This window comes from Ursus americanus, chromosome 5, assembly GCF_024610735.1.
Source record: "Ursus americanus isolate L20-20 chromosome 5, mUrsAme1.1.p, whole genome shotgun sequence".
Classification (NCBI taxonomy): Eukaryota; Metazoa; Chordata; class Mammalia; order Carnivora; family Ursidae; genus Ursus; species Ursus americanus.
This window is the reverse complement of record NC_142131.1, coordinates 40,091,911-40,115,735: the sequence shown is the minus strand read 5'-3', so window position 1 is coordinate 40,115,735 and position 23,825 is coordinate 40,091,911. Positions and strand designations below refer to the sequence as shown.

General features: G+C 38.0%; 1 protein-coding gene across 1 annotated transcript in view; it reads left to right on the top strand.

Annotated features, from left to right (window-relative positions):
• Nucleotides 1–23,263, top strand: part of IPO11 (importin 11) — a 210,218-nt gene extending 186,955 nt beyond the window's left edge. The window contains exon 30 of the mRNA XM_087862132.1: nucleotides 21,849–23,263. Within this exon, the coding sequence (XP_087718258.1) occupies nucleotides 21,849–22,013 (165 nt within the window). The 3' untranslated portion in view covers nucleotides 22,014–23,263. The remainder of the gene's footprint in view (nucleotides 1–21,848) is intronic.
• The last annotated feature ends 562 nt before the right edge of the window (nucleotides 23,264–23,825 follow it).

Below are 23,825 nucleotides of genomic sequence, written 5' to 3'. Positions count from 1 at the left end.
GTTTTTTTAGATTGTAAATTTGTTAAATTGGAGTTGTTTCTTGCAAAGTTGGAGATAATAGGCTTTGAAATTATCCTTCAAATAGTAAAATAAGTGAAAAACAAGACAGAATACATGAAACATTTTTTTAAAATACTAGAAATCAGAATATGAAGAATAATGACTTCTGAGAAACAGAAAACAAACCCAGTGAGTCCTCCAGTTGTCACAGTTTACCGCCTGGAGAGAGTTTCCAGGGAGTGGCACAGGGAGCCCAGTGGTCTCTTTGATTTGAGGAGATGGAGCTGCTGAAGAGACTCAAGTTACCAGAGAAGAGGGAGCAGCCCCCTTAGAACTTGCCAGATCTTTGGAGGGTCCATTGTGAGTCTTCAGCTGAGTACTGATCAGCACACACAAATGTGGAAGTTACCCATAGCCAAGGAGAGAACCTCCAGGAAGGATATCTAGGGGAACAATACTCTGAGCTGACAGACCCAGGAATAGATCCTGTGTCAGGGTGGAAACCCCAGAAATGATAGGCTATTAGGTAGAGGATTCTGAAGTGTGTGTCAGTGGTGGTCCAAAATTATCCCCATATTAGGTATTGCTCTGATCCTGCCAAACAAAGGTAAAAGCAAAATCTGAAAAGATCAAACTGTTTCCAAGCAATGTAACCATGTCCTAGAACAAAACTCGAGACTATAGTCATACAGAAATTTCCAGTATCTAACAGGGCAGAATTTATAATGCCTGTCATGCATTAAAAACCTAAAGGCATACAAAGAACCTGGAAAATATCCATACTGAGGGGGTAAAATCAATTTTAACTACCCAAGAATAGATACATATGGTGGAAATGGTAGAAAAGATCATTAAAACAGTTTTTATAACTGTGTTCCCTTTGTTAAGAAGCTAGAGAAAGATCGATCATGTTAAATAGAGATGTTGAAGATACTTTAAAAAGACTGAAATGAACCTGTAGAAATTAAAATCTATAATATCTGGTGGGGTTAATGTAGATTAAGTATTAGGGAACAAAAGATTAGTGAATTTTGAAGACCTAGAAGTAGGAATTCTCCAAAATGAAACAGAAAAAAAGATGGGTGGAGGGGTAAGCCATGTAGGACATCTTCAGGCAGCCTAATGTACAAGTAGTTCAAGTCCCCACGTGACAAAACGGAGAACAAAAGAAATATTTGAAGAAATAATGGCCAGATATTTTCCAAATTTAATGACAACTATGAGCTCTTGGGTCTAAGAAACTCAGGGAACTCCAAGCACAGGAATCGAGACTATCCCAAGCCACGTCATCATCAACTTGCCACTTAAACCCACTGTTAAAGAGAACACCTTAAAAGTAGTCAGGGGGGAAATGAATGAATTACATAGAAAAAGAGGTGAGGGGGCGCCTGGGTGGCGCAGTCGTTAAGCGTCTGCCTTGGGCTCAGGGCGTGATCCCGGCGTTCTGGGATCGAGTCCCACATCTGTCTCCTCCGCTGGGAGCCTGCTTCTTCCTCTCCCACTCCCCCTGCTTGTGTTCCCTCTCTCGCTGGCTGTCTCTATCTCTGTCGAATAAATAAATAAAATCTTTAAAAAAAAAAAGGTGAGAATGATAACAAACTTGTCATCAGAAGTAATACAGGTGGGGGGACAGTAGAACAGCATCTTTAAAATACTGAAAGAAAAAAAACCTGTTTTTTTAAAAAATTATATCACTGAATTAATGTTTTAGAATAAATTTTTCCTCTTGAAAATAAAAAAAAATTTTTTTTAATTTACTCCCTACGTAATTTGTAAAGTTAGCAAATTTTATTTTGGTGATAATGAAAGCATTTTGTTTTCTGGGTTTTTTTACTCAACAACAGTGCTACATGTTTACAGAGTATTTGCATAATCCATAGCGGTATTGTAGGTGACCGCAGAAAACCTATTAACTGTCAAATTTATCTTACAATATTACTGGCTATGTTTTGTGCTGCTGCTTGAATGAAGCCACAAAAGAGTAGGCAAGAGTGCTTGATAGTCACCAGTGTAAAAGTTCGCACGTTTGTTACTTACGGCTTGCCATCTGATTCTTTTTTCCCTTTAAAATTGCGGAGATGATTTATTTCTCTTTCTCTTTTCTTTTCTTTTCTTTTCTTTTCTTTTCTTTTCTTTTCTTTTCTTCTCTTCTCTTCTCTTTTCTTTTCTTTTCTTTCTCTCTCTCTCTCTCTTCTTTCATTTATTTGAGAGAGAGAGCGTGCGCACATGAGCCAGGGGAAGGGCGAGGGAGAGAGAGACTCTCAGACAGACTCCATGCTGAGTGCAGTGCCTGATGTGGGTCTGATCCCAGGACCCTGGGATCATGACGTGGGCCAAAATCCCGAGTCAGCTGCTTAACTGAGCCACCCAGGCACCCCTCATTTTTTTTCTTTAGCCTTTGATACATAGTGATCTTTAAAGCCTGTAGATAGATTATAGGAAAAAGCCAGCCTACTCAAGAACTTGCCTGCTCAGAAAATCAAGTATATCCAAATTGTTCATTACGACTGTTTTTTGTCAGTATCTCATGAAGCCATTACCAAGAGGTAAAATTTGTCTGTGCCTCTGCCTCTTAGAAATCTTTAAAACTTAATTCTTAAACTTTAATATTAAATAACAGTTTGCAAAATTATGATTATAAATTATTCTCAACTTGCAAAGAAAGCAGTTGTACTGTTAAAAATATACACGTTGTTATCCATGTGACTTATTTGCTGTCGCTTGTATGTTGTCTAGTTAGCTGAAGACCTAATTTATTAAAATTGTGTGCAAGTCCTCACACTTCTCCATTCTCTTAAAAACAGTTCTGTTTACTCGTAGGTGCCAGATAATCCTGCCTGCTGCAAGTTACGCACCTGCCACTCTTGACCTCAACACACTGGCAAGAGTAGCATCTTTGAAATGCATGATTTGTCTTTTGTATTTATTCAACATACATTTTTGTATGCTTACCATGTGCAAAGCATTGATCGTTATAATTAGTATTTCCTTCACTAGTGGTTATGTATACCCACAGGACCTATCTTCTGATATATGTCCATCAGGAATGTATACATATTCTTTAAAAACATTTAGTATCATTAGTTTATTACAAAGCCAGTTTCCTGAGAGGATTTACTTGTTTTTATGTATTCTTTGCTTCGAGTCTACGTTCCCTAAGTTCAGCTACCTGACTGTTAATACTATTGTTAATGATTCTTATCTTCATTTCCAGATGATACTGAAATGTAAAAAGGGGTGTCCTAAGACACATAACTTTACCTAAGGCTGGCTGTATAAAAAAACAGGAAATATTTCAAAGTTGTAGATTGAACATAGCTTTCCTTAGAAGTGAGACCCTCAAAATTAATGTTAAACTTACCCAAGTCTTAGAAATACACTGTTTTAATGGGTCATTCAGCTCTTACAAACTGCAGGCTTTGCAAGTGACATTAAAACAGTCCAAGAGGATGGGAAACAATGAATTAAAATAATCCAGCTGAGATGTAATAAAGATACAAATTGATAACCAAGCATCCTTCTGAGAAAGCAGTTCCTCCTGTGATCAAGCTAAAATGTTAATCAAAAAATAGTTTGAGATCCAGAGGTTAAGATCTTTCACAGTAGGTAGGGTACATAATTGTAATCAAAAGATATTGGAAAGAAAATTCTATTGAAAATGCCCCTGAAACTAATAAAGTGATGGTTCCTGAGTTTCTGTTTTTAGTTGAGGCTTGAGATTAATTGCTTGGTGACCTCAATATTGTTCTTGAGTTTTAGAAAGCAGGCAACCTCATTACTTCTTGAATTGAATTTATTTACCTGAATTGTTACTTACTGAACCTTGATCACGAAGAGTTGCTACTGTTCATTTGGAAACTTCGGCACTGGGGTATTGACTCAATGTTAAATGAAGTCTTCATCTTTATACATGAAGAATACAGCCTCATCTGGGAGAATGTATTTTCAGTAACTTAGGTAACATTCCAGTGAACATTAGACTGTTTCTTTCTTTTATGCTTCCTTTTCCCTTCTGCTTCTTTTATAAGGAGCCTATCTTTTGAGGGAGGCAAAATTAAGGACCCTTTTCAAAGAATTGTTCTTTGTAGCAAGTTCCTATTTTGAAGACTTTCTTTTAATTATTAAAAGTAACCTGTAATTCTTTTAAAACCCACAGTATTAATTATGATAGAAAATACCCTTTTCCCAAGGTAGCCTTCAGTAACATAGTATTTCTTTCCAAAGATTTCATTTGTATTATATAAACATCTGTATGTAGTTCATAAATAAGAAATACTGTACATCGTATTATGCTGCTTGATTATATTTAAGTATAGTAGATACCGGAGCATACTTCCACATGCCTGCATTTGATGACATTCCATTGAATGGATCTCCATCGCATGTATTACAGAGCAGCACTTTGTAAAGTAGAGTGCACAAGGGCGGGGGTGGTCTTTCAAGTGTGTGATTACTGCATAACTGATATTAGGAATCAGTATTACGAATTAGGGTATTATTTACCGTGCTAAAATATTATTTTTTCTTTTCATCCTGGGGACTTTTGCCCTGGTGGTGCAAAAACAGTCCTGGGTATCCAAAGGCGGGTATAACTGCTGTCACTTGAGCATCAGTAAAGGCAATGGCAGCAAACTCTGCTAGCGGTCGTCGTATTTTTTACTACCGTATACTCAACAGGTTTTTTGTTTTTTTAAAGCCAGTTTCGTTTAGGAACATCCTTGATGAAGTAGTACAAATTACCAATTTTATTAAATGGCCACTCTGTGTCACAATAGGGATATTCTCTGTGACAGTGGTTGTCTTGAGGAAAAGTACTTTGCGATAGAGTCGGGAGCTGAATTAACTTTTTCCTGCAACACCATTTAAACGTGGAAGAATGGCTGACAGATAACCATTCAGACGGGTATTTGACGCACATTTTCTCAAAAGCAGGCCTCTCACTTTAAGGAAAACGGCTAACAGGTAAACCTCTGTGTCCACCGGTGGTATGTGAATTACTCCATAGCCTGGAAAGTATGATAGTTACAAAGTAGTAACTTGTTGTTCAATGTACTTTCTCTAATTATGAACGAGGCTGAGCATTTTCCAGATTTTTATAGTTCATTTATATTCCTTTGGTGAATGATTTTTCTTACCCACCCCCTTTTTCTATTAGAAATGTTATTTGGTTGTTTGCTTTTGCTTTAAAATAAGAGTTCTCTTTAAAATCTTTAAAAAAATAAAATAAAATAAGAGTTCTCTGATGCATTGTATTTTCCAAGAATGGCCATACACCTCCCATTCCACATGCTGTTCTTACAATGTGACTTTGACACTTTTTTTCATTCAGAGGCTGGGTCTGTATTTCCTTTCCTTGAAGTTGGTCAGTGTTGATGATGCTTTATGACTTTCAAGTCAAATCATAAGATAGACCTTCCACCTTGTCCCCTAGAGATACTTGTTCTTGGAACCCAGGTACCAAGTGTCCACAAGGAGAATGTGGGTCTTAATTTCGCCAACTGAGGTCCCAGACAAGAGCTAGCATTCACTGAAGACACATGAATGAGTGGAGTGACCCTTCAGATGATTCCCCAAGGTGGTGTCACTTGCCTCTAGCCTTCAAGTCTTCTCAGGTGAAGCCCACAGACGATGGAGCAGAGACCATCCATCCTTATTCTACTCTACAGAATTCATTAATATTAAAAAATTGTTATTTTATGCCACCTAATTAGGAATAGTTAGGCAGTAATCAAAAACCTGAACAAACTCTTGATAGATACAGAAATGAGCCCTTAATTCCTCATCTATGTTTCATTTGGTTTGTTTTTTGATTTTTGTTTTTTAAGCCAGGAACAAACTTAAATTGATTAGCTTTTCGTTGTAAAGGAAAGTGCACACTTTGTGGAACTATGGGTCGTGTCCCAGTGGGTAAATCATGGAGGGATTTTATCAGATTTAGAGTGCCGGAGTTAGTCACAGAATGGTTTTGTCAGGGATTGATTGATCAGAATTTGTAAAAAGACAGTCACTGGTCTTGATTTTCACACCAGTCTCGTTGTAGCCCCACTGGATCAGTTCCTCAGTTGTCTCATCTTGGAACACGGATCGAAGTCAGCTGTGTTGAAAGAGCGTGGGTTTAGATTACTTGTCTTGCGTTTCGTAGTTGAGGTTAGTTTTTCTATTGTCTGAGTCCTAGGACAGTCTTGCAGGTTGTGGTCAGCTTCGTTTCACAGGTGTGCTCTTACAGCTATCCAGGGGGTCTCCTCACCCGCAACCCCATTTCATCAGACTCCTTTTCTGAAAGATGAACTGTTAGCTTCTGGGCTGCGATCAGTCCAGATCTGCACTGCTCTCGGGAGGTTTCTGTGAGTTTTCCGAGCTGGTGGTTTTCATCTCTTCCGTCATCCACTGTTTGCTTACTTTTGACTTTGTTTTCTCACTTTGGTCTCCTCTGGCTTTATGGTGTGCACAGAATGGCTGCCCCGCGCTCAAGAATATAATTTCTCTTGTTTTTACAGGTCTGTTTATTTCATTTAAACCTTTAATCCAAGTGAAAATTTTTTGCTGAAGTAGCATGTTTGCTCTTTTTAGATACAGCTAAAACTGATCAAAAGCCTGTCTTTTCCTACTGTTTGGAAGTGCCACCTTTATCAGATACCGCACTGCCAGCTTTGCACGGATCTGTTTCAGAGCTCCACATTATAGTCCATTGCTGACCTATTTTAATTACTCTAGCCTAACAGTGTATTTTAATCCTCATTGATGATACTTGCGAGGTTATTTTACTTGCAAATTTATCATAATTTTTAAGATAAACTGAACGCTAAAGAATTATTTAAAAATCTCAATTGTAAATGGGAGTAATGCTGGGCACCTGAGTGGCTCAGTCCAGTAAGTGTCTGCCTCCTGCTCAGGTCATGATCCCAGCATCCTGTCCTGAGTTTGAGCCCTTCAGGGACTGGCTCCTTGCTCAGCAGGGAGTCTGCTTGTCCTTTTCCCTCTGCCCTGTCCCCCCCACCCCCCACTTGTGCTGGCACTCTTTCTCTCTCTCTCTCAAATAAATAAAAATCTTAAAAATAAAATAAAATGGGAGTAATGCTAATTGGAAAACACCAAAAACAGTATTGTTTGAAGGTATAAGGTATAAGATTTTGGCTATTTTAATGGTAAGAATTGCAGATTTATTTTCCTTTTAGGGTATTTTGTAAATCAATCTAATAATACTCCAGCTTGTTCTTTCAAACAGTGCATTGAAAGTAATTGCTTCTTTATGGTCTCAACCTGAGATAAAGACATAGTTTATATGAAAAGCTAAGGTGTACTACCATGATTCAGGGGCAAAAAAAAGAAAATATAAGAAAGAACATGTCCCTTTACATTAATTTAAAACCACCTTAAAATAGCTTAATTCTTCTCTACATAGTGATATGTTCAAAAATAAAACATTACTTCTGCTGAAAGGGAATTTATTAAATTAAGGCATTTACTTATGAAATGGTTTGGATGTCATTATATCCTAGCCACTTTAATTCATTTTTGTATGAACCCAAGCAAGGTGAAATGATCTGTGACAGACTTTAATAGTGCTTTGCACAGTTTTATACTTACCTTACATGTCATGTGTGATAATGAATGTGAATATCATAGTAATAAGTCATTTCATTTTTGGGGGACTGTGCCCTTGAAATAAAGCACTTTAAAATAAGACAGATGTAAATGGGGAAATGTTTTGTTTTAGAAACTATCCAGGTGTTGTGACTTTGTTTCAACTTAAACATGAGTTAATTTCTTCCCCTCCACTTTTTTTCTTAGCTGCAAGAAACTGCAATGGAGAAACTAATGAATTTCTTTCTTAACCCATTATGTCCTTGTGTGAGTTAAGTGGTTACATTTACTTCTAATGCAAACAGTACGTCCATGTTTAATAGGGATTCTCAACTAAGTGTTATTTTGTTCCTGCACCCCCCAGGGCACTTACAGCATTGTCTAAAGATATTTTTTATTGTCACAAGGCTGAGAAGTACTATTGTACTTTAGTGGGTAGGAGCCAAGGATGTTGCTAAACATCCTAGAATACTCAGAACAAGTAATAATTTATTTTATTTCAATGAATATTGGGTAGTGGGAGGAGTGTCACTTCAGAAACATTTATTCAGTTGTCTGCTGTGTGCCAAATAACAGCCGGCTTGTATAGGGCCTGCTGTGCCGTATGATAAATGTGGGAGGAAAAATAATCCCTGTCACCCCCCCAAAGAAGTCCATGTCCTAATCCCTGGATCCTCTGAATATGTTATGTCCCCTATGGATATGTTTGGTTACATTGCGAAGTGGTTTTAGGGTTGCTTATCAGGTGATTGATTTTAAGGGGGATTATCCAGGTGTAATCGCGAGAGTGCTTTAAAAATGGAAGAAACTGGCGAAAAGAGGGTCAAAAGGATGCAGTGTCAGAAAGACTCAGCGTGCTGTTGCTTTGAGGATAAAGGAAGCCTCTAGATGCTGGAAGGGGTAGAAAATGGGTTCTCCCTTAGGAGCAGCCCTGCTGACACACCTTGACTTTAGCCCAGTGAGACTGTTCTGGATTCCTAATCTACAGAATTGTAAAATAATAAATTCGTGGTAGTTAGGGCAGCTATAGAAAGCTAGAAATTTGGATTTTGTTTGGTAGGAATAGAGAGCCAATAGAAAGTTGTCATCAAAGCAAAACCACAATGAGGTATCACTCAAATCTGTCAGAGTGGCTAGAATGAAAAGACAAGAAATAAGAAGCGTTGGTGAGCTTGTGTAGAAAAAGAAACCTTCGTGCACTGTTGGTGGGAATGTAAATGGGTGCAATCACTGGAAAAAACAGTATGGAGGTTCCTCAAAATATTAAAACTAGAAATAGTATATGATCCATTAGTTCCACTACTAGGTATTTACCCAAAGAAAATGAAAACATTAATTTTAATTCAGAAAGATATATGCACCCGTTTTTACTGCAGCATTATTTACGATGGAAAAGATAGGGAAACAGCCCAAATGTCCGTCATTAGTTGAATGGATAAAGAAGATGTGGTGTATGTATATACAATGGAATATTAACTCAGCTGTGAAAAAGAATGAGATCTTTATATTTGCAACAACTTGGATGGACCTAGAGGGTATAATGCTAATAAGTAAAGTAAGTCAGACTGAGAAAAATGAATACCATATGATTTTACTCATCTCTGGAGTCTGAAAAACTAAACAAATGATTATCCAAAAGCAGAAACAGACCCATAAATACAGAGAACAAACGGATTGGGGGGGGGGATGGGCAAAATGGATGAAGGGGAGTGGGATATACAGGCTTCCAGGTATGGAATGAAAATCATGGGGATGAAAGGTACAGCATAGGGAAAATATTCAGTGGCACTGAATTAGTGTTGTGTGGTGACAGACCATAGCTACACTTGGGGTGAGCGCAGCATAAGGTATAGAGTTGTCAAATCACTATGTTGTACACTTGAAACTAATGTAACATTACGTGTCAGTGATACTTCAACAAAAACATTGTCATCAAAGACATGGCTTGGTCAGATTTTTGCTCTAGAAAAAATTGTTGTACAGCCACAATGTACCACAAATTTACTTATTCTTCTGCTGTGACTGTGACTGCATAAATGACAGCAGACCATAAATCTTCAGGTATCATTTGAATGTGAATTTTGTATAAATCCCAAATTCTGGAAATACTGTGTCCACATTTTCATAGTCACATCCATATTTCATGGGTAAAATACTTTGTTTACCAATAGTTGTTACTTTTCCTTATTTCAAACTAAAGTTACCCACATGGATCATTGAATCATAATTCCTTAGCATACTTATATATAAATTATATAAATATTCTTTTTTTAAAGAAAATGGCTATTTTATAAATGTGACTCGTTCCTATAGTATAGGCTTTCTTGTTTCCTTGTACATTTCTACAAACTCTGGAATTATTAACCACGAAGCTTCTCCGTTAGTCTTTACCTTTCATCGTCCCTGAGAGCCTGCCACCTCGTGGTGTCCATGGCACTAAAACTTTTTTTTTTTTCAAATTTTTATTTAAATTCTAGTTAGTTGACATATAGTGTAATATTGGTTTCAGGAATAGAATTTAGTGACTCATGACTTAAGTATAACACCCAGTGCTCAACACAAGTGCCCTTCTTAATACCCATCCCCTACCCACCTCCCCTCCAGCAACCTGCAGTTTGTTTCCTAGAGTTCAGCATCTGTTATGGTTTGCCTCCCTCTCAATTTTCATCTTACTTTATTTTTCCTTCCCTTCCCCTGTGTTCATCTGTCTTCTTTCTTAAATTCCACATATGAGTGAAATCATACGGTATTTGTCTTTCTCTGACTGACTTATTTCGCTTAGCATAATATACTGTAGCTCTGTCCACATCATTGCAAATGGCAAGATTTCGTTCTTTTTGGTGGCTGAGTGATATTCCAGTGTGTGTGTGTACACCACATTTTCTTTATCCATTCATCAGTTGATGGACATTTGGGCTCCTTCCATAATTTGTTGTTGATAAGGTGCTGTAAACATCAGGGTGCAGGTGCCCCTTTGAAGCACTATGTTTGTATTCTTTAGGTAAATACCTAGTAGGGCAGTTGCTGGGTCGTAGGGTAGTTCTATTTTTAACTTTTTGAGGAACCTCCATACTGTTTTCCAGAGTGGCTGCACCAGCTTGCGTTCCCAACAACAGTGTAAGAGGGTTCCCCTTTCTCCACACCCTCTCCATAATCTGTTGTTTCTTATGTTGTTAATTTTAGCCATTCTGACAGATGTGAGTGGGGTGGTATTCATTGTGGTTTTGATTTGTATTTCCCTGATCATGAGTGATGCTAAGCATCTTTTCATGTGTCTGTTACAGTCTGGATGTCTTCTTTGGAAAAATGTCTATTCATGTCTTCTGCCCATTTCTTAACTGGATTATTTGTTTTTTGGATGTTGAGTTTGAAAAGTTCTTTATATATTTTGGATACTAGCCCTTTATCAGATATGTCATTTGCACATATCTTCGCTCATTCTACAGGTAGCCTATTAGTTTTGTTGTTTCTTTCCCATTGCAGAAGCTTTTTATCTTGATGAAGTCCCATAGTTGTTTTTTTTTTTTTAATTGAACAGCTATAGGTGCATGTTATAATGGTTGTTGGGTGTTTGTTTTGTTTTGAGAGAGAGAGAGAGGGCATGCACACATGATGGGGGGTTGGGGAGAGAGAATCCCAAGCAGGCTCCATGCCCAGTGTGAGCCCCGATGCAGGGCTCAATCTCGAGACCCTGAGACCATGACCTGAACCAAAATCAAGAGTTGGTTGCTCAACCGACTGAGCCACCCAGGCGCCCCTACACTAGTTTAAATCATGCATGAGGTCATGTCAAGTACTCCAGCAAATGTAGGTTAAAGAGCCATAGAATAGTTTCCTTTTCCGGAAATAGTAAATTAATGCAGGTCTTAAAATACAGCAATTTCTTCCATGATTTTGCTGTATCAGCAGATGGTCACAATAGAAAGGTTTTGTTCCCCTACTCATTCCCATCATATTCTGTCATTTTTATAAATTTTTAATGGTTTATACTTTGATGACATGATAATCCGAGTTTTTGAAATAGATTGGGAGCACTGACGTACTGTTAAATTTTCTTGCCTTTATAAGATCCCTTTCAGGGTTCCTATTCATACCACTTTTTAACCTTTCATCTGATAGCTTTAGCTTATAAAGCATTTTATCAAAAAACTTGAGATTCTCGTAAGATGTGCCCAGTGATCTCTCTTCTTGGAACCATAGAGGCAGTTGGAGCAGTAAGGAGACGTAAGGGAGCAGGTGTTTCCTATAATGGGGGGGCTCACGCTTGTGGTGTTGATTTCTCAATCCCTTTCATAACAGTATTGGCAGAAATAAGTGCTATTCAGAGAACTCAATGCAAAGATGTTATTTAAATTGTAAATAGAAATCTCATCTGATTTTTCCTGTTTCTCTTTATCCTCTTTCCACTTTCTTTATCATCTGGAAACTACATTTAACTGGATCAATGGACTATGGCACATGTTTGGCTTTATAGTATATTCTCTCACAGAATGGACCGACATGAGTGTTGATGTTATTTCTGGAAAGGAAGTAGTAGAACGCAGGCACTACTGAGAAGTAATACATTTAGATTTGTCTAGTAGGCTTTTTTCCTAATTTAAGAACACTGATTGCACACCCCTAAATAGTCTGTTACACTTTGTTATGTAGTCATTTTACTTTGATAATAACATAAATGGAAGAAGGATATCTTTCTATTATTTGTTTAGTGATGCATTAGAATTGATTTTTTTTAATATTAGCGATAACTCTATGAAGATCGTCCTTAATTTACTGCAGTAATTTATAGGATTCTAAAAATGCACCTATGATCTAATATTTTTTAAAAGATTTTATTTATTTATTTGACAGAGAAAGAGAGACAGAGCACAAGCAGGGGAAACAGCAAAGGGAGAGGGAGAAGCAGCCTCCCCACAGAGCAGGGAGCCCGACATGGGGCTCGGCCCTGTGATTGTGACCTGAGCCGAAGGCAGACACTTAACTGACTGAAGTGCCCCTGATCACAACATTTTTAATGGTGTAAAATTTTGTGTTCTCCTTAAACATTACCATTTTGTGATATCTCCTAATCCATATGGCCTTCTGAGTAAACCGATGCTAAGGATAGCCTCTGGTGGTCTTGGGATCTTACATGTTTAGTTGAACCTAAGATGGTCTCCTACAGGTTATGTGGTCACAGAACTGAACAATGTAATCAGTAAACTTAATTTAGTGCCTGTAAATAAAAATTCTGTCCTATGGTAGAGCATATATTTTTTAAATGTTCATGAAATGTGTATAAAAACTGAGCGTATTCTAGACTTACAAAGGAGACCAAATTTCTCGGAGTAGAAATAGTGCAGATCATGTTTTCTGGCTACAATGAAGTAAAACCGAAATTAAACAAAGGTTGAAAAAAAAATACTGGTCACATAAGGTTTTTAAAACAGTATTTTAAAGAGGGAGCTTCTAATTTTGAACAGGTCACATACCACAGTGAGATTATTACACCTAAAATATGTGGATACAACTAAATTATTCATAGCCTTATGTAATTTTATTATCAAAGAAGAAAGAATGAAAATAAATTAACTCAGCACTCATTTCAGGGACGCCTGGGTGCCTCAGTTGGTTAGGCATCTGCCTTCGGCTCAGCTCATGATCCCAGGGTGCTGGGCTCGAGCCCCAAGTTGGGCTCCCTGCTCAGCAGGGAGTCTGCTTCTCCCTCTCTTTCTCCCCCTCCCCCTGCTTGTGCTCTCTCACTCTCTCTCAAATAAATAAATAAAATCTTAAAAAATATAAAATCATTTCAAGATGTGACTAAAAGAAAGTCAGCCTTAAGGAAACCCAGAACCCGGTATGGGGATTCTGCCAAATGCTAAATATGTTCAGTCCAGTTATGCGTTCTGAAACTGGTAAGTTACAGAGGATGGGCAACCCACAGGGCCTGCTGGAAAATGAAATGAAAAACTCCATTGCTCACGTGACCTCCCTGAGGCCTACTCTGGTGGGCCACAGTTAAGGGGGGGTGTAGCAGGGGTGAACATAAATATGAAATATTAGGGATTATATATGCAAGTCCTGGCTGGTCAATGGAAAATCTTGTCAGAATAGACAGTTTTTTCATAAAGTATAATTACCAAAAAATGAAAAATTAAAAACCAACTTAGGACCAGGTAGAGACAGACTTATAACCATGGAAGAAATATTTTAGATTGATTCCCCATTTTTCTAAAAAAAAAAAAAAAAAAAAAAAAAAACAGAAAAAACCTCCCTTAGTGATGTTTCTCATTTCATAAGTGTTTTTTACTGGGATGTACTATCAATTTAAAAAGAAATGTAGTTTAATGCATTTAATTTTAGCAGCAACTTGTTTTCTGTCACTCTTCTTCCTTTTTTCCTTTTTCTTTCTCCCCGTTTTCCTTTATTCTTTTTTTCTTTCTTCTTTTTGTACTGTAAAAAAACCAGAAAACTGTGGCAAATTTCAGGAAAAGAATAAAACAGAAAAAGACAATAGTAAGTTTTTAAATTTTTCAAAGTAGATGAAAAACAGTAAGGAACCATTAGCAAATTTAATCCAACATTAAATTCGGCATTTATTCCTGGTAAAATTTGTTAATGAAATAAGAATAGAAGGATTTGACTTTAATGTGATTTTTGAAATAGCTATTTGAATCTAAATACAAACATACCACTCTTGAGAATGATCTAAATGCCCGAGAATGCCATCTTCTAAAACAGACCCCTGGAATCTCAATATATTTTCTTTTCACTCAGGAAAAACAGAAAAAGGAGAGGATTATGAGTGAGTATGTAGTTCCCAGAGTCATTCAGGGATGATCTAGGTGAATTGAGTTTGCTGCCATCTTGGCTTCTGTCTAGTTGGAAGATAAGGAGAAAAAGAATGAGTAGGAGTGCTTTAAGAGTCAGGCTGGGTTATGTATGACACATGTCTTTTGCTCACATTCCATTGACTGGGAGATGTGGTCTATCTGTGTACCTAGGAAAAAATAAAAAATTTTGGTGACGGTCTGTCATATAGAATTTCTAGCCAATGTGATGAGAAGAAAGAGAGCAAGAGTGCGTTTAAGTGAGTGTGGGTAGAAGTATTGGCAAAGAAGAGTAAGTCATTAGTCATTTAAATGAATGTTTAAGTCAGAAAAGGTCCAGAAAAATCAACAAATCAAGTGAAGAGAGTTTAACAAGGTAGCCAGTTAAGTGATAAACTTGTCAGTGTGTGCAATAACCAGTTAGGAAAAGCAGGCAAAATAAGGGCCCTTACAGTTTTGTATTTTACTTACCTTGTGATGTGGGGAATCCTTTGGAATTCTGGAATCAAAAACTAGCATCAAAAAGGCATCAAACTTTTGGTTGGTGAAGGAGTCAAACAGTAAAAGAAAAAAAAAAAGGGATACTGCCACTGCCTAGTTTGCCTGCAGTAAAGCAAAAGGACCTCATGTCTTACTGAAACTGAAGGAGAAAGGAAGCCCTGAAGAGTTTGTAGAAATAGGTGGTTGTATATGGAAATTAAGTTTATAGGGCTTAGAATTACCAGTTTAAGAGTTTTTATTTTGAAGTGTCATATGTTTTATTTAATGAATATGAAGATATCTATAGGGATTTACTTGAGTTTACTTGAAATTTCAGTCCTCAAAACTGGTTTTTTCAAAATTTTCTATTAGCACTCTTTCTCACTCTTAAATATACATCAGATTCTCATGAGCTTTTAAAAATTCTAGTGCCCCAAACCAGTTACATCAGAATTTCTAGAAGTGGGAGTTAGCCATCAGCAAGTCTTAATGTTCTTCAAATGATGCCCAGTGTACTGCTAAGGATGAAAATCACTCCGCACAAATGTTTGGTTCCGTGCTGTGGGTTTCCCTTCCTCCTCAGGATTCCTTATTGTGAGTTTTAAATGAGATAATGTGTGTAAAAGACCTAGCCTGTGCTTAGCACGCACCTTGCTTGTGGTTGGAATTTAGTAAATGCAGATACAATATTGTGATTGCTATTTAATCACTCTGAGGAAGAACATACCATACTGAAACAAATGTGAAGAAATAAGCAGATGTTCTGTTGCTCAGATCTGGGCTTGAAATACTTACTATGGCTCATTGATTAAATTGTGCTTTTTTTCTCAAGCTTACTTTGTAAAGATTTGAAGCACCTAGAAAGGCATAACCAGAATAAGACTGAAAGTAGAGTAAAAATACCCAAATAGTAATAGTCTGGGACTGATGGAAAAAAAAATAAGCCTAGGTTACAAGCTAAGTGCTAAATTGTAATTTGCGTTTTTGTCACAGAGACATATATGCACTGTCATTTTTATCTCATGAAGTCTGGATCCCAGTCATTCTAGACTTAGCAGTGTAAAATAGCTCCTTTACTCACAAGTTTTTCAGACGTAGTCTGAATTCCTCAGTGGACAGCTACAACAGTGATGATAAAATAAAAATCTTGCGAGCTGCCTTGGAATTTGAGTTCCACACTGGGTTTGATTAGTGACTGAATTTGCATTGCCGAGCCCTTTTGATGAGCTGGGTTCTGGTTGGCAACTCCGGGACTCAAACTCTTTGTTAAGCCACCGAGTTAGGAGAGTTTACATCCAACAGGTTTTAGAAATTTAGATGTAGATGTATCACAGTTCCCTTTAGCGAAACAATGAGAGGTCACAAAAGGGAGTTTTAAAACCAAAGATCAACTAAGGAAGTTTTTGAAGACATGGTTAAATACATTGTTGTAGGCAGATTTTCCTTTAAGATTTTCGGTCTGTTGGCATAGCTGGTGTGGTTATACCTAACCTACCAGGTTTCATGGAAAGTATATCGCCATTCTTCCAAAAATCTTCTGCATTTTTTAAGGTAGAAAACTTTTTCTCTCTAGCAGAATTCCAACAGAAGTAACTTTACCGAAAATAATTTCTGAAAAATTATCATGGGTATATGGAGGCTCATAAAGTGAATAGTGATATGATACGCTACATAATCTAAGAAAAACAAAGCATTCAGCTGTGTGAATTCCTGCTGGGTGAAATTGCTAATTTAATGCAGTGAAATACTTTTTAGTTTTAAGGACTCAAAATCTCAAAGAACACGAAATGTACATCCTGGTAAGTGGCACCATGGGAGCTAAAATCTTACACCTACTTGAAGACTAACCACCTTGAGGGTCGAGACAAATGTCAGAAGGCTGTAATTACCAGTAGAGGAACCTGATAAACAGTTCAACCAGAGCCGTTCTGTCTTAAAGTAATAATTTCACAGTCAAGGAGTACCAAACCACTTGCTTATTAAAATCCAATGTATGGACTTTTGAAGTGAGTTAGGCTATTAGCATTTAATTTATTTGGCATTGCCCTGGAGTCAGGATTTCTGGGTAATTATCTTCTAATAACAGAAACCTATTATAAGGTTTCTAATTTTATCTTAACCATTTTAATGGAAGTATTTCTTAAATGATCATGTACTTTCTTGGAGGATGAGAGTGGGGGTTAGGCATATGGAAGAGAACAAAACCAGGTATTTGGAAGTCTGTATTCTGGTTCTCCTGGTGTGATTAACTTGAGAAAAATCAACCTTGAATGTCACTCAAAGCCTAGGGACCTCATTTTTTTCTCATTTTAAAAATACACTTGCCAGCCTTGCTGCTTAGATGTTCTATAATTGAACATTTGTGTAGGTTAATTGAGGTGTCTAGGGCCGGTTTTACCCACACCAAATGACTACAGAGGGATGTACTTTTTTAGTTTCTTTAAATAACTTATAAAAATTGTTTATTGTAGTCTCCCTTGGCAGTTTTCCTTTTGTTGCCTGTGCTTTTGTTGACATATCCGTGAAATCTTTGCCAAGGCCAGCGGTGTGAAGCTTTCCTCCCTATTTTCTGCTAGGAGTCTTACATTTAAGTCTTACTCATTTTGATTGGTTTTTGTGTGTGGTGAAAGAGAAGGATTTCATTCTTTTTCATTTGGATATCCAGTTTTTTCAACACCATTTGTTGAAGAGGTTATCCTTTCGTCATTTTCTGCTTTTGGTACCCTTGTTGAAGGTCACTTGACTATATATGTGTGGCATTATTTCTGGACTTTCTTTTTTTATTAATTGTTCCGTATATCCTAATAATACCTGAAATCCTAGTCAGAGCAATTAGGCAAGAAAAAGAAATGAAAACATGCAAATTGCAAAGGTAGAAGTACAATCGTCCCTTTTTGCAGATGACATGATCTTACATGTAGAGAACACTAAGACCTATTTTTAAAAAGTTCTGGAGCTAATAAACAAATGCAATAAAATTGTAGGATACAAATTCAATCTACAAAAAAAGTTGTATTTTACATACTAAATGAATAATGTGAAAAGGAAATTAAGAAAACAAATCCCACTTATGACAGCATCAAAAAGTTAAAAGACTTCAGCATAGATTTAAGGAAGTGAAAGACTTGTACACTGAAAATTACAAAACATTGATGAAAGAAATTAAAGACACAAGCGAGTAGATACTTGTATTCGTGGGTTGGAAGACTTACTATTAAGACGTCCATATTACTCAAGGCAATCTTCAGATTCAGTGCAATCCCTGTCAAAATTCCAGTGGCGTTTCTTACAGAAATGGAAAACACGGTTGTACAATTCATAGGACCCACGAAAGAGTAGTCAAAACAGTCTTGAAAAAGAACAGAGCTTGGGAAGCATCACGCTTTCTGATTTCTGATTTTACCACAAAGCCACAGTAATTAAAGCAGTATGGTACTGGCGTAAAGAGAGATGCCCTTTTTATTTTGGAATAGTTTCAAATTTGTGGGAAAGTAGCAGAGGAAGTAGAGAGCTTTCACGTGCCCCTCAGCCAGTTTTCCCTAGTGTCAGCATCTTACGTTACCAGGGCACGTTTGTCCAAGCTCAGAAACCAACACCGGTGTGTGACTGTTAACTAAGCTGCAGTCTTTATTTAGGTATCACCAGTTTTTCACTAATGCTCTTAGTTGCAGGGTGCGATCCAGAGTACCACACATCCATCCCGTCTAGTCTGGGTTCGTTTTGAATAGTTTGCTGTCTCTTCCCATTATTCCCAATATTTCTGTATTGTCAGTGGAGCCTCAATACTGTTGCCTCTGTTTTTTCTGTAGAAGGTTTTTAATCTCTTCACATTTGTACGTCTGAGCAAACCTACACCAGATAATCACACTTGTTGGAAATGTGTGGAAAAGAAGAATAAACAGTTTCTGATTTTATAAGATTCTTCGCTGATTAACTTGTTTTAGTTTGGGCCTGTAGGTACCAAACTAGTTTGGTCATTTACCTTTAGGAAATCAATGCTGTGACTCCCAGTGTATTCTTGGTGATTGAGGTCCCCAGAGCACAGAGCTCTGTGGTTTGTGATGTGTTGCTGTCTGTGTCCCCCACTCCATAACATCTTGCAAAAAAACTATAGCATCACGACCAGAGTGTCGGCATGAATAAGAGTCAAGATTAAGAATGTTTCCATCACCCCAAAGACCCCTATTTTGCCCTTTTGTAATTAAACCCTTTTCCCTCCTGCCCCTGACACCTCCTTTTGGTTATGAGCGTTTTTTGTTTTTTGTTTTTTTATTGAAACCTGGATATTTTTTTGGTCTTACTCGATTCTGAATCTTATTAAACCTTCTGTTTTAGCCCCCTTCTTTTGACCGCTCTGACAGAAGTGACTGTTGCACTTGGTCCCTGCCGGGAGGGTGCAGAAGACCAGGTTCCCCACTAGGCCTCCACTCATGCCTCCCTGGGATTGGAAGGGGGGTTCCAGGCTCCCCAAGCATCTCCACAGACTCTCTTGGTGGGTGGATGGGTCAGATCCTTTTAACAGCCTGGCATGAGTGGGATGGAGCCACAGTTTAGTCTTGGTATTTGGCTCATTGAAATAGACCAATTATCGTCTAAAAGTTTTCTGTCTTGCTGTGTGGTCCCTTTACTGGCCCTTTGGGTAGAGAGGCGACTTCTTGTTGGAGCTTTTTTCATCTGTGCTTATTAGCATGTCTGGGTTGCTGGCTTCTTTAGTCCCAAATTTGTGATCTATGAGGCGAGAAGAAAGCCAGGACGCTCACTCCTGGGGCATCCCTTCACTTTCCACTCTGCCTTCTTCTTTTCACCTTTTAGAGTTTCCTATGTTTCATATATATAATGTCCAGGGGTTTTAGTTGTACTTAGCTGGAAGAAATAGAACAATATTTTATTCTTTTATTTTGGAATTAGAAGTCTACTTCACATCTACTTTTGCGGTATAGTTTTCTCAACAACAGTTATCTTCCTAATTATAATTTGCTTATTACATTATAAAACTAATTATTTTCTCAGGAATGTACCAACTGGTGAACATGTAAGTGTTCTGTATTTTTTTCATATTAAATCAGATAATTGAGTTTATTATGTAATGTGGGCATTTATATAAAAATAATAGTTTTGAAAACGCTGTTAGTCACTTCAGTGTCTTTTAATTCTAGTGATGACACTGTAACATTCAGAGAAATGATATCTGGGTTTTTAGTGGATGTGCAGCAGGGATTTTTCTCTAGAAAATCATTTGGTTAATCTCATAGATTTCTTCAAAAGAAAGTATTAATAGCTATGATTAATGAATTTCTACCATGAGCCAAAATAGACATTTAATTGCTAACGTGATAGTTTTAGCTAAAAAAAACTTGTTTTTTAAAAGATTTTTTTAAATGTACATTTGGAGATTCTGTATTTTTTTTTCCTTCTCCCTTCCACAGCCTTCCTTCCATAGGAAACTAATGCTTTTAATCTTTGCATGACTGATGAATATACTTAAAATATTATACTGATATAGTGGTATGCCGTATCTGGTGGGTACTAATATTATGATATTTTTCCTTTTAATTAACTGTTGAAAATTAAAGGGTGGAGATTTGATAAGTTAACTGTTTGCAGTTTTTTATAGCAAATTAAAATGGCATTTAAACCACTCTCCTAAGCTCATTTCAATAGTTGGAGTCTCTTGTTCGAACATCAATTTCAAGCTCAGTTCTGTTTCTCTCATATTGTAGCAGATGGTTTTAGTTACAGATAATCCATGATATTTCAACAAAGTGCACATCCCCTTTAGCAAGAGATCTATTTCACTTTAATTAAAATAATACTGAACATTACTGCATTTTGCTTAAGAGAGCAAATATTTGTAAAAGTTCATCTTCAGTTTTTGTGCATCTTGTACAGTGATATCTTCGGTCTTGTGAGGGCAGAGCTTTGTGTTGACAGTCTTCTTAGTGTTCTCTCTCCCGTCATCCTTCAGTGAGGTTTGAATTCGTCCTTGCCTTGGATTTATCACAAGCTTGTGTGCCCAATACGGCTGCACAGAAATTCTTCTTTTCCCTTACAGAGTCTCCATTCTGTTTCAGGGAGATGAAGTAGCTGGATCACACCTCCTGTTTGAGCAATGTCACGAAACTGGAAAATACCACAAATGGAAACTATAACTGAGAGGCAGGGACAAAGGTGGCATGAATTTGAAATTAAACCCCTTAGGTGACCAGTCCAGAGGAATATGATTTCAACATGCCTGTAACAAAAAATTATGACATTAATAGATACAGGATTCTTAAAAATGTGTTGGAGTAGCGTTCTTGTGCGATAGTGTAAATGTGAAGAGCGGCACTAATTGTGTATCTGTACGTGTGTTGCACTCACAGAAAGACAAAAGAGGCCGTGGCGTTTTCTGTTCTAATCGCTCTCGTTAGGACGTGGAATAGTGGGTTACTTTTCATTCTCTTTCTTTTGATTTCCAAATACCCCAGTGGGAGAGGAGGAGTACGTGTTTGTTTTTTTTAATCTGTTTTTCTTTATTCTTTTTCTTTCTCTTTTTCTCTTAACCAGAGCATATATGGGAATGTCAGTAGTACAGCAGCACAGCACAGGACAGGGCAGGTTTCCTCTGTCAGGCCCGAGGGCCTCCCTGCAGGGCCCCGGGAGCACCTGACCTTCCTCCAACCCCGGACGGTTGTGTTTCTTTGCTCTGCAGCGCGTTCTACCAGTTTTGATTCTTTACATGGAGGAACCCTGAGCTGTTGAGAAATTGGGCTCGTCAGACAGCTTCGGCTCCAAGGCCCTCGGGAACTGAGGCTAGACAGATGGAAGGAAATCTTGGGCCGACTTTTCCACAGGGTGACTGTTCGAGAATCTCTTGTCAGAAGGGAGGCGGAAGCAGTTGTGTGGCTGCAGAGGAGACCGCAAAGCCTCGTGGTCACAGGTAAGAGGGACGTGTTTTGCCTCTTTAACCCAGTGTGGCTGCTCTGTGTCCCACAGCTGGCCCTGAAGGACCCGGTGCACACCGTGTCACTGCAGCAGTTCATCTACGAGAAGCTGAAGGCCCAGCAGGAGCTCCTGGGGGAGCAAGGCTTCCAGTCCCTCATGGAGACCGTGGACACAGAGATCGTCACGCAGCTACAGGAGTTTCTGCAGGGCTTCTGAGAGCACGTGAGCTGCGGCGGCCTCCCCTTCCTGAGGCCAGCCGAGGAGCCCAGCTGCCGTCTGTGTGAGAGCCTGCTGAGGCGGTGGAGAAGTCCCTGTGTGTGACAAAGAAGTGAAGACCAGGCATTTTGACTGCAAGATTGAGTGAATACATGTAAATCCCGCACAACTAAAATCACAAACCTACTCCTCAAAAGAATTTAATTTTATATTTCAGAGGGGCCCTGTGTTTACTAGATATAGATTTGATGACACTAGCTGCTTAGTTTTCTGTTAAGAGAGGAAACCGTGTGATTACCTTTTAATCATGTGCTCTTAACACTTGAGAAGATGAAGGTTCATGTCTGCGATGTCTTTCTGCAACCAGAATTAGTATTAATTTGGCTGCTTTATCCCTTTTTTAAGCTAATGAAACTGCAAGTTTGAAAGATGACAGAGCTGTTCAGATGATGCAATTAAAGAAATTTGTGCACCAGGCAAAAATATATAAATAGTGACAAATATATATTACTGAGGTTATCTTGCAAGGGAGTTGCTTTCATCTGACACAGAAAATGTGTTTTATCAAATGCTTTTATTTTCATTTTACTAATTTGATACAAGAAATTAGTAAAGGGATTTTTTCTCGTTTTATTTTCAGTAATTACATTTAGTCTTTAAATGCGTATTGTAAGGCCCGCAGAAGGGAACCTGGGGTACTGCGGTATCGGGTGGGAGACCTCTGGTCGTGATTTGGCCCTAGCTCCTTCATTACTCCTGAGGGTCAGGAGCACTGTGAGCCCCGAGAAGCCCCGGGCAGCCCACAGACCCTCCTGTGCTATGACGCGGCTGTGACAGGCCACTCCGCACTTAACCCATCCCAGGTTCCTCACCACAGGGGGGCATCGGGGTCGCAGTATTATGGGTGCACCTCGGAGGACCCAGCAGCAGTCCCCAGGGTACCAACACTCACGTGACAAGTCTTCCTTATTCCTCCAACACGCAGTACCAAAAAAGGGGAAGAAGGAGAAAATAAAGCCTTACGTTGTTTTACTTGCCATTTGTTGTAAGGAACCTTTAAAGCATTTTTAAGGAAATACTCAAAAGCAAGGTTGGAAAATGTCTGATCTTTCTATAGAAAGTTGGGTACAGTATGTGACTGCAGGAAACCCACTGCCCCTTTGTAAGCTGTGGAACCCAAAATGTATGGAAATACTTGGTGTTTTCAGCAAGAGAAAGAAATATGGTCCAAATTAAATTTTCCAAAGATACCTTTGATTTGTCTGATTATTTTTCCTGCTCCACAAAAAATGAGTTTGTAAAAATTGCCCCGTGGATTTGAAAGGGTTGTTTTCTTTCATACTCTGGGTGTTGGCTGTGCCCTGGTAGGTGCTGGTGCTGTATGTAGCAAATCCTAGTTATTCTTCTTTAAGTTTCTCTTTTCATTTAAAGACGTAAAGCTTTCCTTTAATGTGATATTTCTTTATCATTTTTATTCAGTCCTCAAGACTGATCTAAGAAGAATAATTTCTTTTTATTGATGTAATTATTTTCATTTAGGGCACTATTCCCAGCGTTACCAGAAATTCCCAAATGTGCTCCAGTTTTTCAGTTATAGTAAGAATAACTCATCTTTCCAGTTCCCGACAGATTTCATTATAGCTTTATAGTAAATATTACTAAAATAGCTACCTTGCAGAAACAGTAAAAAACTTACCTCAGGGGAAGAGTTTGGTTCATTTTTTTATATTGAAATATTTAAAATAGGCTTTAAGAGGGAACATTAAGTAACATTATTTAAGTAAGGGACATTAAGAAGGAAATGTTTAACAA